The sequence below is a fragment of the Tetrao urogallus genome (assembly GCF_951394365.1).
Source record: "Tetrao urogallus genome assembly, chromosome: 18".
In the NCBI taxonomy this organism is placed as follows: domain Eukaryota; kingdom Metazoa; phylum Chordata; class Aves; order Galliformes; family Phasianidae; genus Tetrao; species Tetrao urogallus.
The window spans coordinates 2525996-2542560 of NC_136831.1; the positions used below are offsets into that span (position 1 = coordinate 2525996).

At 46.3% G+C, this 16565-nt stretch overlaps 1 protein-coding gene across 2 annotated transcripts in view; it reads left to right on the forward strand.

Annotated features, from left to right (window-relative positions):
• The window catches only part of RHBDL3 (rhomboid like 3), a gene marked incomplete at both ends in the record, with an annotated part of 43117 nt that overhangs the window by 296 nt on the left and 26256 nt on the right, over nucleotides 1–16565 (forward strand). For both annotated transcript variants that reach the window (XM_079544145.1, XM_079544146.1), the window contains one exon: nucleotides 3180–3203. In XM_079544145.1, coding sequence (XP_079400271.1) covers nucleotides 3180–3203 — 24 coding nt within the window. The remainder of the gene's footprint in view (nucleotides 1–3179; nucleotides 3204–16565) is intronic.

Consider the following 16565-nt stretch of genomic DNA (forward strand, 5'->3'; position numbering starts at 1 on the left):
CGGCGAATGCGGACTCCGGCAATCGTCCCCGTCATGGAAAGCCGTCCTCCTCCTCCCCGTCCGGCCCGGAAAGCCCCGACTGCGGTATCCTGGCCTCCCGGACCCCCTGCCCGCCCGGAGCCGCGCCGGTGGGAGACGCAGCCCCGAGTGAGCTGCGGCTGCCGGGCTGCGGGCAGGGGGAGCGGGGCTGCACGCGGAGGCGTCTCTGGAGGCTGGAGAGGGGCTGCTGCCTTGGCTTGAGGGGCTTCCTGGGCACGGAGGGCTTTTTCAGAGTCCCAGCCTCTCGGAGGTGACTGATGTGAGCACTCCCCATTTCCTCTTCCAGCTCCCCAGCGGAAGTTTTTTCCCCAATTCGACAATCTCCCTTCACCCTCAGGGCTCCGATTGCACCTGAGGATGGGTTAATTTGGTACCATTCTGTCTCTGCTCACCCAGCCTAGAAGGACACCGAGTAGTCCTGCATGCTTTGAATCAGCTCCTGCCGGGCTGAGCAGCAGAGCCTGCAGAGCTGAGCTGGTCGTTCTGCATCTGCCAGAGGCAGGAGCTCGCTCTGCACCTGTCTGGGGGGGAGGGAGGGAGAGGGGGGAACACGTATGTGAACAGATCCTGCATTCCTGGTGCATCCTAGGACTGTTTGCAGCTCTCCCTCCCAGCAAACTCTGGCAAGTGTCTGCTCAGCCTGCAGAGATAAGCTCAGGCTCTGTGCCTGCCTACAGGAGGATGAAGCAGTGATACTGCATGTCTTTCTGGTGGGCTGTCTCTAGGACCTTGTATTGGGTGAAAGCAACGCTTGTAATTTAAGCTTCCGGCAATGGCACATCTTCTTTTCCCTCTACTTTTATGATGTTGCTAGTGGAACCCGCATGGAGCTGTTAGGGGCAGTGCTGACTCCTGATCCCCCAGCCCCTTCCGAGTCCCTTAGAATTTGGTTGCTGAATTTTCCTCCCAGAGGGCAGCAGAGGAAATACACTTGCCTGCTGGAGCTGCTTTCCCCAGGCTGTATTGCTTAGTGCTGAACGTTCAGAAGAAAACGTACTGCAGTTTGTCCTCTGCTACAGAACTGCCAGACAGCTGGCAGTGGAGCATGCCTGATCAAGGGAATATGTCGTTTTCATAGGGAAGGATGGCTTTCGAGAAGCTTTCAATGAACATGTTTCCAAATCCTGATTCTTGTGACCTTTTATTCTATGAGAACTGTTGTGCTTTTGTGTCCAGGAGAAGTGAAGGGTTGAGAGCCTGGCAGGATTGGGGTCCTGGCTCAGTAGGCTGCGAGCTCTCCTCAGTGAAATCTAGATTATCATCCTATTTCTGCTACTGACATGCTGCTTGACCTTGAGGTAGGACTGCTTGGGTCTGATCCAGCTCGCAGTGTTACTTACTTTGGGATCTGCATTGTTATTTGACTCTTGTACCTTATTTTGTAGAGCCTGCAGTTGCATTGCTTGTGGGAAGCTGCTGAGACCTGGCAATAGATGATATGGCAGAAACTTGAGGTATCGGGTATCATCTGCAAGTCAGAAGAGCAGGAAGCGGTGTAAATGCCCTCATTCTCCACAGCCAAGGATTTCCTGCTGAAACAAGCAGGCTGCAGAGCATCATCCCTGAAAATTCAGACTGCTCTGTGCTGGGAGTGTGCTCCCCTGAGACCTGACTTGGGGCTGATTTTCTGTTATTCCATTTGAGACTTTGATGTGAGCTCTTCTGCTTGGCCTTGCTGACACAAGGTTGGCTCTTTGTGTGTTGTTAGCCACAGAAATATTACACAGTGGATGTTTGGCTGTTACAGCCTTGACAGCGTGTGAGAGCTCAGCTGTGATGTCATTACAGCTCTCAGAGCAGCATTTCACAAGGCCAGGATTCAGGCAGTCCGAAAATGTTCTCTTTAAAGTGCTGGGCTGATTTATGATGATGAATGGGAGTTTATAAAGGGGTGGGGATATGGGGAAGGTGGGAGCCAACAGCTGAACTGATTAAATGGAATTCAGTGTCCTGATACCCCACTGTCTCTCCAGCCAGTTCTGCTTTAGATCAGCCTGCCAAGGGAAAGAAAATATTCTTAAGAGAACTGGATACCACTCTCACCACAGCTTTGTGTTGCATGTATCCTAGTGAGGAGATTTGCTTATGTGAGTCTCATGTTTGTTAATTTTCTCATTTTGGTTTTCTGGGAAGCTGAGTGAGGCAGCAACAAAGTGTTGTGCTGAACAGCACTTCAGGCAAGGAGAACTGAGAACATGCAGGTCTGTGGGGAATACAAACCACAAGTTACCCAGGTCACTTGCTCCATGGAATGTTTTCTCTTCTGACCCCAAATCATAGAGTCATAGAATGAAAATCCAGGAGATAAGAGTTAAGCACTTCACTAGGAATTTCCTATATTCCTGGCACTGTGAGGCAGCAGTGATGGGGTAGGAGGTGGTGTGGCACTGGTCTTTGTGCAGTGCATAAAGTGGAGCCAGTCATCAGCTTGTTCTTTCTGTTCCCTAGTGAAGAGAAGAACTTGTGGAGTGTTCACATAGTAGTCTGCATTGAAATGGATCTTCTTGCTACGCACAGCCTTTAAGACAGATCTGGTCCAGAAGCTATGGGGATAAATCTGTGTAATAGATTCTCTCCATCCTTCTGCCCTTCCACCTTGTACTAGAAGTATTACCTATTTCTTAGATGTGCACAGATGTGATTCTGAGACCTGATGGGTTGTCAAAGGCCTTGCAGCAAATCCTTGCCAGAGTTAGCAGCAGGCAGAGGACAAGGCTCAGAACCAGACGGGGCAGTCTGTGGGTCAGTGCTGGGCCACAGGGATCTGTAAAAGCATTGCCGACTCCTCCCTCCCCTCAGCATACACCAAGCTGTCTTGATCCTAGTGGATAAAAAGCCTTTTATTCCTTACTTGCTTGCAAGTAGGCAAAGCAGAAGAAAACAGAATTAACACATGAATGTTCTGAGTTCTTCTTAATTTGGATTTGTAAATGAAAACTCTACTCCCTGTGGTTGGTAGATTCCCCTGCCTCCTCCCCCCGGAAGGGTAGGTGGTTCTGGGATGAAGAAGGATATTGGAAATGGCACTAAATCATTAGGTTATTTCTCTGGAGAATATATTTCTACAGTTTACTGCATATTAATGTCGTTGCTCTTATACCTTTTTGTTCTTTTTCCTCCCTTTATGCTTTGCCTCTCAGCACTGGAAAGCTCTGTTTGATCAGGTATGTGAACAACTGATGTATTGTCTCTGTCTTGTGAGCAAAGAGTGTAACCCTCACTTAATTTCCTCTGTACTAGATTTTGTGTGCTTTTAACATACCGTCTAGGAGCTCCGTGTTCCCAGTTCCCAGCATGCAAGTCATTATCATCATTACTGCTTTGGGCCTTCCTCTCTGTTCCTCATCAGAGCTGCCAGCTACAGAAGTGGGCCCAGCCTGACCACCCTCCCAGCACAGCTCTGAGCAGAGCTGCTGCAGCAGGTGCTCTGAGCATTGCACTCACTTTGCTCACTGGGTGAAAGGATCTCCTCTCTTTGAGACTGGCAAGCAGGGACCAGTGCTGTAAAATCAGCGCTTTATTATTTAAAAAGGTTCCCTAGTTTCTAAATTGACTCGTGCAGGATTACATCTATTTGTTCCAGTGGAGGACCTGCTACTTTTAACTTCTACAGGATAAGCAAAATATCTGCTTTTCTACCAAAGGCTGTGGTCATATCAGATAAGTACTGGGGCTCCAACCTGCAGCCATGTGAAATGCACACAGCTCTGCAGAGCTCTGAGTTAGAGCTGCTGAGAATTTGGGCTGCAGATTCCAGTTTGTAAATTATGCTTTTAGCTGCTTTAACTGACATGTTTGCTTTCTGGTGTTCCTTCCATCTGCCAGGCTGAAATGTGAAGCAGCTATAAACTGAAGGATTTTTCTAGGGTTGACTTGCTTCTAAACTGCAGCACACTCTGGGTGTCATAAACTTCTGTGGTCTTCTGTAAGTGAATTGTAAGTGAACTGTGATGCTGGCATTGTCCTGGCATTGCTAAAGTTCTGACGGCTTTTTGTCCTTGCATTACAAGGCAGCAATCTTGCTTCTGTATGGCTGAACTACAGAGCTGAAGGCTGCCGTGCAGCCTCTGCAAAAGAATGTTCTTGGTTCCTTGGGGGTCTTGTTATCATCCAGCCAGAAACTAGCTCTGGTGAGTGCGTGTTTGTATCTGCTTAGCTGTGACCAGCTGCTAATCCATGCATCTGGACTGCAGCACATTTGATGTTGCTCATTCAAGCAACTGGCAGTGAGGAATTAGGTTGCTGTAATTGTTGTTCACACCTAAGTTGTATGGTGTATTTGAATTTGCCGGGGCTCGTAGGAAATGCTGCTACTCCAAACATGGGTTCGAGACAAGCTGTTTGTGATCTGAGCTGAATGTTTGCTGCAGCCACTTGGAATTCTCTCCCATCTCTAGAGTTGGACCTAATTTGGAGTCTGATTCTACAAGCATCCTTTGAAGTCATTGAGTCCTTGTGGGATGGGGATCTTGGCTGGTAGCTACCTCAGGCTCAAAGGAAGGAATGGGTAATTTCCCCCTGGACTTGTCTGAATAGTAGATGTCTTTTTTTTTGGGGGGTTGCAAAGACAGGACTCTGATAATTAGCTATGTTTCAATTAGGACTGCAGTGGAATTCTAAGCCTTGTCTGTAAGGCTTTGTTACCAAAGAGAATGCAACCTGTGACTGCTGGTTGTGAGTCCTGAATGCATCAATAAGGTCCTTGTTGCCCATGGGCAAAGCTGAGGAGCTGACGTCTTCCTGGAGAGCAATATCAGCTCTGCAATGCAATTAGCCCTGCAGTGAATTACAGGATGCTGTTTGTCGTGGAACAAGGTTGCTATCTCAGCAGCTCTGTGATGGTAGGAGAGGAGAATGTTTTGTTTAGCTCTAACTGGCATCTGTGTGAAACATGAGGACAGTCTTGTTGTAGCTCTGCTGGGAGATACAGCCTGGCCTTAAATGTGTTTAGGGTGGAAAGGAATGGCCAAAGATTTATGTGCCCTGTGCAAGTGTGACTTGTGGGCTGGGACCAAAGTTTAAGTCACCTGTTCAGGTGGGGTTTCTGCATTCAGCACCTCCCAGCAGAATAAGAGAAGACCCTGGGCAAAGTGCTGGAGCAGTTGGGAATGCTCAGACTGGGAGTCTGCAAGTCTCTAGTTTCCAGGATGATTTCGTGTGATGGTAAACGGTACAAAGGAGAGGTCAGCAACCCCCTGTCCTTGCTCTTGACAGTGGTGAGAATGAAATTACTATTACAGCATTTTACATTTTTTTTTTTTTTAGGGGGGGGGATGAAGTTTGCAAAACTTTTCTTCGGGCTTACTGACAAAAAAGTAGTTTTCTGTTTAGACATATAAAACATAAAGGATTTTGGTGGTGGTTTTGACCCTCCCCTCTCATCATCTTCAATTAAATACTCAGAACTTTTGGGTGAATATTGCTGCTCAGCCTTAAAGCTGTGCTTTTCCTTATTTGTTTTGGAGGGGAAGCAAAAGACACTGACTTCTGGAAGAATTTTTCTATTTGTTTTGATCCAGTTCTGTTCTGTCACACTGGGAGCTGTCAGTGACTGAAGCCACAATCTCCTGCATCTTTTTAAGAAGTAAAAACTAAGATTTAGCAAACCGGCAGGTCCAGCTCTGCTTCCTGGGCTTTGATGTTCAAAGAAGCCCTCCCCAGAACAGAATTCAGAGCCTTTGGGGGGGAGTCAAGACTTCACCCAGGAGTTTGAGAGCTGGCAGGCAGGCAGCTTTCCAGTGCTGCAGCCGGAAGGTTACAGTACAGCTGCTGCTTCGTGCCATGCTGAAGAGATGCATTTTTTATTATGAGGCCATGGCCCTCGAGCAGCTCTAACTCACTTTTATATGGGAACTTTTATAGGGTTTCATACATTTATTTATTGTGCTCATAAACACCCTCCACCCCCACACACGCATTAACTCTGCATCTGCTGCCTTCTGCAGAGCCTGCAGTGTCACTGAGCACACCACAGTCTGTGTGGAATCCAGGCTCTGAGCAGAGCAAGGCATTGCCTTTCTCTGTTCTCCACGGCCACTTGTATTGCATTCTTCAGTGGCCAAAAACGTTTTCTTTTGCTCATCTTCAGATAATCTCAAAAGTGAGACAATCCCAGTAGCTGGTCCTGGCAGTTTCATACTTCTGTGCGCTACTAAGATCCCTCGTTAATTCCCTTGCATGCATGTCCTATTTGAATCCAAGCTGGGTGATTGCTCCTGCTTTGCTATGTCCTTTCTAAGGCCTCGGGTGCCCTGCTTTGACTCTGTGTCCCCAGTGTCCCTGCTTTAGAGAAGACTGTAGCTAATCGGTATTATGCAGCCTTCGGCCATACTGGGTAAAAGGGACTATCTGAGATGATGGTGTTCCTTATTAGGACCAAACTGCCTTCCAGAGGTGGCTTTTAGCTGCTTTAGATGCCAAGAGCTCTTGTCATCTCTGTCTCATCCCCATGGTTGCTGTGACTTCAAGGGTGAATTTATATTATCAGCCCTCAACTTGGAGTTCTCACTTCTTCTCACCCGTACCTTGGCGTGTAGTCATGACAACAAACTTGTTTTAAATAGCCCCACACGCAGCTCTCCCAAAAGACCCTCCTCTCTGGCACAGCACCTTGATTCTATTGCTTGTCAATCCAGGCTGTGTTTTTGTTGCAGCTGCTTTAGGAATCCTGGATTATGTCCTGAGACTTGCACGTGGGTGTGATGGCAACAGATGAACAGAGTTTATGGGGAATGCAGAGAGATGCCAAGTTACCCAGTCTGTGTGGGCAGCTAATGGAAAAGTTGAGCTCAGAAATGAGACTGCATGATTCTGGACCAGGCGTGTGCTTGTCAGGAAAGGTTCAGTTGCTGACACTACCAGCAGTGGGTGCAGCTGAACCTGCTCTGTCACAGCCTCTAAAGCATTAAAATGTTCTTGAAAATACGCTGCCTTTGCAGCCTCCTTAAATCCAGGGCTGGTTCCTGCATGACTGAAATTGCAAAAAGCAATCCATAAAACCAGGCCAGCTGTGATCGTGGTTGGTGGTAACTAAGAAAGGGAATTATGTTGAACTTGATGATCTTTTATTTTAACCATGCCCCTTTTCTCAGGATAGACTTTAACAAAGCTGAACTATTTCCCATGCTATGAAAGAAATTCCAGCTTGTTTACTGGGATGCTGTTGAACTAAACATCCCACTTCCCTTTGAGGAGTTTCCCTGGCTGCTGTTGCAGGCTGAGGGCTGTGGCTAAGGCTGGAAGCTCCCTGTAGGTTTGTGCCTGGTGATTTTACCACTTTCTGTTGCTTTGCTGGTTGGTGTGGCTCACTGGGAGCAGGCAGAGGAGAAACTGCAAGATGGGGAATAGGAAACGATGTCTGTGTGAGCAGCAGTGTGGGTGGGAGTCATGTGCTACCTTCAAGTCATTACCTGGATGTTGGACTTCTGCTCTCTCTTTAGATTTGAGCCCATCATTGTCTGCATCTGAGCAGCGTGGTGCTGCAAAGAGGAGGTTACAGGAACTAGAAATAGGAAAGTAATAAACTTTGACTCTAATATGGATGGGAGAATCAGAGGTGCTGATGGAAAGACTGTTCAGTATGACAACAGATTAGCACCAGGGTCTGCCTTGTCTGCTTATTGGACATGTCTATGAATGTGACTAGAAGCTTTCTCCCTTTTCCCCCCTCCACCGAGCTGTGCATTGTAAAGGGGAAAGACACTTTACAAGGGTCTCTTGGCAATGCACAGAGGGGGTTCTGCATCTGCCCCACGCCTTGAAGTCTAATCTCATTTACAGTTGTCAGCGTGGGCTGCTGGAGGAGATGAAAGGCAGAGGACAAGGAGGGAGAATAGATTAGTCTCGAGCAGAGGGCGCTGGGGTGCACCTGCCTCCGCCCTGCTACCTTGAGGAGGGGCTGCAATGGCAGCTGGGCATGTGTCATCTGCTGCTCTTTGAGGGGCCAGCCATGGAGCACACGATTAATGGCTCAAGGGGCTGGGCTTTTATGAATGATAAAGCCCTGGGATTTAGGCAGGGGCTCTCAGGCCTTTTTTTTCTGAGCAATGCCATCACTTTACATTTCTCAAGTGGCATTTAGGGTGCAGGGAGCTGCTGTCTGTGACCACAATGCTTGCCTTTCTCCTCCCTCCCCAAACTGCGCTGACCTTTGTCATGCAGCATTAACCCTTTGACTCCTTCATTTTGGGTTATGGGGTTAGGAAAAAAAAGATTCCCTTCAAATTCATTGCCTTATGGACAGACTTGAAGGGTAGAATGGGCTGGTAATAGAGGATCTGGTTTTGCTGAAGGAGATTGGTTTGCTGATGCTGTCTGGATTGTCTGCCCCTTGCTGCCTTCTGCTGTTTTGAATGCAGCAGTCCCCAGGAAAGGGGAGATGGGAACTTACCTTCCCTTCAGTCAAGGAGGGAAACTGAGGCACTGAGCAGTGAATACTTCTGCTGAGTAATGCTTTGTATTTTACCCTATCTAGATCAGCCTGTTTCTGTCCCCAGTGTTGTTACGATGGATGGCAATCTCCCAACACTTTGCGGCTTATGCCAAGATCTGGCTTTTAGCCATGATAGCCTGGAGTGATTGCTCAGCATGAGAAAGCTACCTGGAGATCATTAATCTTCCCACTTCTTGCAGGGTGAGCAGCAAAAATTCCCCAAGTTCCTGCTTCGTGTTCCAATACCACTGCACAGTGAACACCAGCCAGCCCCTGAGCTTGGTAGTAATCCCTGCAGCATGAATGGTTTGTGATCAGCCACACCACCTCCCCTTTCCCTGGCTGCTGGGATACTCCTCTCTGCAGTCCCCACCAGCCTGTATGCTGACAGCTGGCTTTGCTTGATAGCCTTGAGCATGAAGCTGGAAGTAAAAGCCATCAGTGTGAACCAGACATCAGCAGTGCAGGAAATGCAGCACAGTGCAGCTTGTGCTGGTAGAATGAGGCACCTCCTGAAATGTTTTAAGGAGTCTTAAGAAACACACTGAAAAGCACATGGAGGCTGAGTCAGTCTTACGCAGCTCGTGAGTTACTGGCAGCTTGATGTCTCTAGATTTGTAAAAGCCTCGGAGGCTTCCTACTCATTACACATTTGTGTACCTTTGCTGTCTGAGCTTCCTGAAAACCTGTGTGTTGGAGAGTAGCATCTGAGGGGCGCAGCAAGCTGCATTCGGGCTGTTGTATCCCTGATCCCAGCTGCAGTGAGAGGCTGCGGTAGCTGTGTTTTGCCATTCCAGCTGAATGTGCTGGGTGGGTTTTAGGCACATAGATCTTTGCTAATGCATTGTTCTCCAATCCTGTGTTGCACACAGAAAATCACTGAAGCAAACAGAACATTTAAGCCTTCGTGTTTAAAAAGAAAGCAGGGTAAAAAAACTGTAAACACAGACTGGATTGATGCCTTTCTGCAAATCAGCTGGTGCATTGTGCTCTAGCTATGTGCTCTGTTATGATGGAAGGGAGAGAGGAGGAAGAGATCATCCTGTCTCCTGAGGAACAAACCCAGCTGCCTAGCAAGTTGAAACAGTTTGGAGGTGCTTTTCCAAGCCATCAGCATTTATGCTTTGGCATTTACAGGCCTTTTAAACTTACTCTCTACCAGACCTGGAAAGTGTGTAGTAGGAAGTATGATGTTCTTGTTACCTTCGTTTATTTGCAGTGAGCACAAATGTACCTGGGCACACTTGCAAATTAAATGCAGCATTGGGCATGTTTGAGTTTGGCAGCAGCCGAGGAAGCTGTGATCTCTCTCTGCCACCTTATTAGGTATCCTACAATGTGTTGGCCTGAAATCATCTTGGTGCCAACACACCTTGAAACAAAATAGCTAAAGTCCAGTGATGGGCTGAGCTCTTCCAAAGCTCTCCCTGGAATGTGGCTGCTCAGCTCCTTGAAGCTCCTTTGGATTCCCTTGTCTCCTGCATGCTGCATCCTTCCAGCACCTCCCTGGTAATTCTGAGTCGGTAAAGCCTTTGTGTGTGTGTGTATTTGAGTGGATTTGATCTTATTTATTTACTTATGGCGTGTTCTGTCGGAGTAGAGCTGCCTTGAGAGTGACATTTTGCCTTGGGCTGTCTTATGCAAAGGCTGCTGCTGCAGTCTCATCAGCTGCTCCGGGATCAACACAGAACTTCCCGATAGCAACTTGTCTTCCGTGTTTGAAAAACACAAAGCAGTGAAGAGTTGTAGATCTCTGGACGTGACCTTGTTTAGCAGGTACTAATTAACAGAGCCAGTAGGTTGTTCTCAGTGCTGTGCAATTACGAATAGAATGCACAGAAATCTCACATGGACCTTGAGTTCGTTCAGCTCTAAATATTAAATTCCCAGCACTGGCAAGATGCAGAGAATGTATGTATTCTTAGTATATGTTCCTGTTGCTTAGGAACAGCTGTCTGCAGTGACCCTGTGTTGCTGGTGAGAAGAGTAATGGTGTATGAAACTGATGTTAAACAAGCAAGATCAATCTTCCCTCTAGGAGCTGTTCTTTGTGTTCTTTGATACTTGACATCCTCTGTAAGCAGTGCATACCCTGGAGTTCCCTGAGTTGCACGAGGGAAAAATAAGCGAGGTGGTTGGAAGCAAAGCTGTTTGTGGCTGCCATCACACCTCACACACTTCTTCAAGGAGCTGTTCTCCAAGGAAGAACCTTCTGTGATCCTTCACAATTAGGCACCAGTGATGATGAAGGCCTTGTTTTGTGTAACATGCTTGTTTGTGATGTATAATTGTGGTGGAACTGCTTGCTGATGGCAGCCTGCAGCCAGTGAGCCATTTTCTCCATGCTTACTGCTTGATAGAGAGAGGATCAATGTGCTCTGAGGTGGAAAATGGGAAGTTTGACAAAAACTACTGGAAAACTTCACCCTGTGTGCTCTGAATTGGTCTAGTGGAGCACTTGGAAACAAGTGTGAGAAGGGTCCCAGGCCTCTGGAGGAATTGTTGGACATCCCACCTTCAGGGTGACTACTGCAATGCTGTTCAGTCAACCTGCCCAAAGGCTGTGCTGTGCTGGCTGGTCTGTATGTTCTTCACCTGACTGGAGCCTTCTGCTGCAGTAACTGCCTTCCACAGCATGGGGTGGCTTCTCCCAAGGTGTTATAACTGGACTATCTCTCAAAGGATAGCAATGTGTTTGAAACAGATCTTCCAACCTTATTCCCTCTGTGGCCCCAGAGCTGAGAGTTGCCCTTGCTGCATTGATTTATGGGATCATTTAGGATTGGTGCTGGTGGCCAAGAAGATCTGGAGCAAAAAGTCATTTGCTAGCTGCTGATTTATGGCTATAGTAAACAGTCCTGAAAAGCACAGTAAGAATTTTCTGGACCTTATGCAGTTCCAGCTGACTGGTAGCTCCAGGCTGTTATTTGACCATGTGGAGTAATAAAACTGAGAAAACTAATTAAATTTTGGGCCTACCACAAAACAAGCTAGTTCATGCAAAAAATTACTCTGCACTTGCAAGCAACAGTGACTTTATAGGCTTACAAACCTGTATTTAATGACCAAGCATGTAGTATGGTGTGTGAAGTACAGCATCTCTCTGCTGCACCCCTACACAGGTGTAGATGAGGGGGGTCTGTCTGCATCTACCTGGGTGAAGGTGGTTTCTCCCTTCCTGGGGGAAGGAGTTGTGTGCTGGCCAGTTCTGTGTCTAGATCTCATACTGACAGAACATCTTTTTCTCATGTTTTGGTAAGATAATTGTCACGATTGCCAATCCCAGAGCAGATACTTGGAATTTGAAAGAATGCATCTCAAAGAAAAAACTGGGAGGTGATGAGATTTTAAAAAATATTTACAAGCTTTCCCTTCTTTTTCTGATGGATGCATTTGGATTGTCATGGCACTCAGTGCCAGATAGCATGCATCTATCCCAAGCTCTGGTTTTTTCCTCCAAGCTGAGTGTTATTGCAGAGCTATTATTTGACCTAAAAGAAGTGTGTGCATACTCACTGCTATAGAATACTGCTTTTTCACACATCAAATCAAGTCCCTGTAGATTTTCACCTCCCTCCCAGATCTGGCAGACAGTGAAAAAGGGAGCTATTTTTACTCAGAAATGTTCTGTTTCAAACCCAGAGTATTAAATGTAGTTTTCTCCTGACAGGCTTCTTGGCTGATTGCTGTAAAACTCCATACCTATAGGAAGGAGAAAACTTCCTATAGGAAGGGAAAACGTTGGGATTTTGGGGCTCACTAGATCAAGTGGGTGTTTCAGCCTGATCTTCATCTCACTGGTATTGCACACCAGATATGTCTCTCAGAAGTAACAGAAAGAGACCTAATGTCTCAGATCTGATCAACCTCTATGACTTTATTGTGTGTCTTGATTGGATTACATGTGGAGTTTTTTTTGCTGTTTTCTGAAACAGGTGCTTATTGCTGTGATGTCTGAGGCAGGCAACAAGTAGGAAGGCCTATGAATGAATGAGTGGTGTTTGCTTCTTCCCACTGCTCACCTAATTCTGCCCTTCCTTTCTGCAGATTTTCTGTAGCTGATGCCTGTGAGATTGCCTGAGTGAACAAGATGTGGGTCTCACCCAGCAGCCTGGGTGCTGGACCAAGGAGCACCTGATTGCTGGCTGCAGTTCTGTCACTTTTGGGAAAGACTCCTGATGAAACTCCGCATTAACCTTCCATATCCAGTTTCCTTTCTCTGAACATTTTAGTTACAAATCAGGGCTTGATTATTCTGCACTGTACATTTTTTGATTTTGCTTTTGTTTTTGCTTGCATCGTAGCAGTGGCTGTGGGCTGTTGGGAATTGTCCTTATTCAGCACTGCAGCGGGGCTCCTTCAAGGACTTCAAAGCTCATTCTCCAGTGTCAGTTCAATTAATTTCACAAGTTGGAGCAGAGAATAAGATCACTGTCAGTATCCTGTTACAGTGGAGGACAGGCTGCTACAGACCTAACAAGAGGCTGGGTTTGTGATTGCCCCTCACTCCCCCAGGTGCTGCATAACTGCATGGTGCCCAGTTAAGAAAAAGGAGAATGTTTTTACATGACGTTTGTCCCATGTCCATCCCTCTGCTGACTTTTATTTCAACAGACTTGAAATAGAAATCTTTCTTTTTGCTGTGGCTGTAATTGCCTTGGGTTGGACACTGGAGAGGCTCATTCACCTATGTAGGATGATAGAAGGTGCGTGTGCTGCTCTTTCATCTGTTTCCATATAGCTATGCACAAAAAAAAAAAAGTGAATTGTAGGTGTGATATCAGATCACTGCTCTGAACCATGACAAAGAATAGATGTACCAGCACTACTTTAGCTGTTGCAAGATTAAAAGAGCTGTTACGTTAAGGATGATAATGTCTGGTTTGGCAAAAGAGCTGAGAGTTTGTCTAGGGTTGTAAAATATGTCCAGGTAAACTGTCTTCTTTAGTATGCAGTAGCATAAGCTTTAGTGACCTGGTGGATGTAGGATGCATGGAACTTGAATGCATTTCAGTTGTATACTGCATGTATTGCATTTACAATCTCTGGGGTGTTCAGTCTCCCATTGCATCTGGGGTGCCTTCCTGGGCTGTGTGTTTGTAAGTCATGGACTTGGTGGTGCTTCATATAAAGAAAATGTGACCATTAAGTTGAATTATGGTGAGCTTAGTTTCTTCTTTTCTGATTTAATGTATTAATGTATTTCACACCCAGTGGCCCCTCAGCAGCTTGCAGGCTGGATATGTAAATTGGGAGCTGCAAAGGATGGCTGATCCATTAATAGGTAGAATTTGATGCTCATAGAAATGAATGCATTTAATGTTGCATGGCAATGGCATGCTTGAATTTTTAAGTCGCCTAAATATCTCTTGTTTGAATTCAGTGGCTCAGGCTATATTTGCTACGAAAGCAATGCTGATAGAGAGGCCATATGGTTATAGAGGAGTGGCTGTTGTATCTGTGAGTATCACTTACACCGTTTGTGTATCAAATGTCATTCCAAAGAAGCTGTGAAAATGTGAAACCCAGTATTTGAAAACAGAGCATTGCAGTTCAGATTCATGGTGTCCATAGGAATAAGTCCTTGGAGATGTGTTCATCTGTTCATAAACTGTTCTTCAGGAAAAGACAAATTTTATGCTTCCATGGTGGGATGTACATGACTGAAAGGATTCTGTTGGTCTTTATGGATCTGCCACTGTGGGGTTTTAAACACAAGACAAAATCATGGCCCTTCTGAAGGGCCGCCCCTTTGCTTCCTTTGGGCCCCATGCTGATTTCATTACTAATTTCAGAAGGGTAAGGACTTTTCCTGATTTTATTTTATTTTTTTTAGTGTTTCTTTAAGCGTTAAGGTGTGCAAGTATTTGTTTTCTTTTGAGGATTTTATTAAAGCAAACACAGCATACGCCAACACTGGGAAAGTGTTTATGTGATAAATTTCAGTTTTCAAGCACGTGAATAACGTGGTGGTGATGTTGAGAGGTGCACTCTGAAATCATTGCTGCTTCTCGCTTTTCCCTGAGCTCTGAGACACAAACACTTCAGCTCTTCATCTCTTATTGCCAACCTGGGACGAGGATTGGAAGCAGCAAATATGCAGAGAATGTTGTGATCTGCACTGCAGAGCTGTGGCAAGGGGAAAGATCGTTCAAGTCTGGATATTCCTTTTTCCCCATGGTTTCTATGGTTATTTTAATTAGCGAAGCACCAAGCTTTGGGTGGAGGCAGCAGGGATTTGCAGTCTGCTATGGGTTGGTAGCTGCGGTAGTTTGCGTGGTAAATGTGCTGAAGTTCTGCTATTGCCTGAGTAACCCTATTTTTGAAGATGGCTTCTGCTGCAATATCTGTACATAGGAAGAGCTGAATGAAAAGCACACTTCTTCCCTCTCTGATGGGGAAATACTCAGACTCACAGTTCACATCTCGTACCAGTGCAGGGTTGTTTTTATCCTGTGTGGAACAGAAGTAATGCAGATCCCAGAGCAGCTTTACAGCTGGGCCATGGTACTTCCTTTCAAATGAGAAGAAATAGTGACTGTCACTGCCTCACATCTGTTGCTGCAGGTGCAGTGTAGTTACTGTCCAGTGCATGTCTATATGTAGTGGTTACTGTGGGGCTAAACAACACGAAAAATCTTACCTGTATGTCTCCTGTCCAGCTCCTCCAAGACTTTCACTGTGATGAGCAGAACGTGGTTGTATTCATTTTCCATCTATCCTCTCATTCCTCATCTTTGCTATTGTTAATTGTTAGCATCTGGCTTGAAAGATTGCCTCTTAGCAGGGTGCTGATGGGGCGCTTCCACAGGGGATTAAGGCTGGACTGGATTGACGAGGGGCGGTCTCCTTGCAGAGGGCAGTTTGCCAGTTGTGTGCAGGCTCATTGCTGCTGCTCTTCCAGTTACTCCAGTTCACGTCAGGTCACAGGCAAGAACTGGTTGCAGCTCCACTCCCCTTACTGCAGCCAGCTGCTGAGATGTGGCCTTGTGCACCCAGCAGCTGTGTGGCTCTACAAGACTCTCTTTACTTCAGCTGCATCACCCCATGGAAGTGTTGTCATACCTGCATCATTAGGTGGTTTTCTACTGTACAATTGCAGTGCTTTGATAAAGGATGTGGGTAATGATAACAGCACTGTGGGGCAGGGGCAGTAGCTGAGATGTCATTTCTTACTGTAACGTGCTCCCTAGGGGGCAATATGTCTGTGAATCACACAAGTGCTTTCCTGCAGCTTTGCTTGCTTTCTGTTACCACTTTGGCTGCCAGGATCTCAGAAAGCACAGGCTCCTGCACTTCTAAAAGTACTCAGCCTGTATTTCCAATGCCCTGAAGAACAGCTGAAGGCCCCACTAAGCTCACTGAATCCAGGCCTTGAGAGATTATATTTCTTTTTGCTTTATTTGGTTTGCTTTCCTGTGGAGTCTGCCTTTTCCTTTACACACACAAAATGCTGGGGAGAATCCGCTGACATTTCAGAAGATAGGAGCTTTCCTCTTGCTCTGTTGGTTTTCTGATCTGCCCCTAACAAGGCCTCGGGATCTTTTGTCCTTTCCCAGAGGAGATGTACGTCCTACCATTAAGCAAACTGAATCTGTTTCCTTGCAAGGACACTGTGGGGCCTGAAGGCACCTTACGTCTAATACGTCTGTAAATTTAAATCTCAAAGACAAATGAGTAAAACCAGCAGAGTTTGCAACAAGGGGCTCAATTTTTAGGGCTTCTTGGGGGTAATGTTGAAAGTTATACACAGAGTTTAGAAATGTTGAATTATTATTATTATTATTATTATATGAAAATCTCACTGGCTTGTATTCCTCTGTCATTTTAAGCTCTTTGAGATAGCGTCTCTTTTATTTCTTTCATTAAGGGTGTTCTTACCGAACTGTGAGGTAGGAATTGTAACACTGCTTGTTATTTCATTGCCCAGGTGTTCTTCATCCCTATGTCCCTTTGGCTTTCCCTAGCTCTCCCTCCTTTCCCTCCTCAGCTCGCCTTGAAGGGCTGGGAAAGCCGGCACTGCCGCATTATGTTGCCTGTCTGATTGTTATGGGGTTGTGTTTGTGCAGGGGAAGGTCACGGAACAAAAAGACCA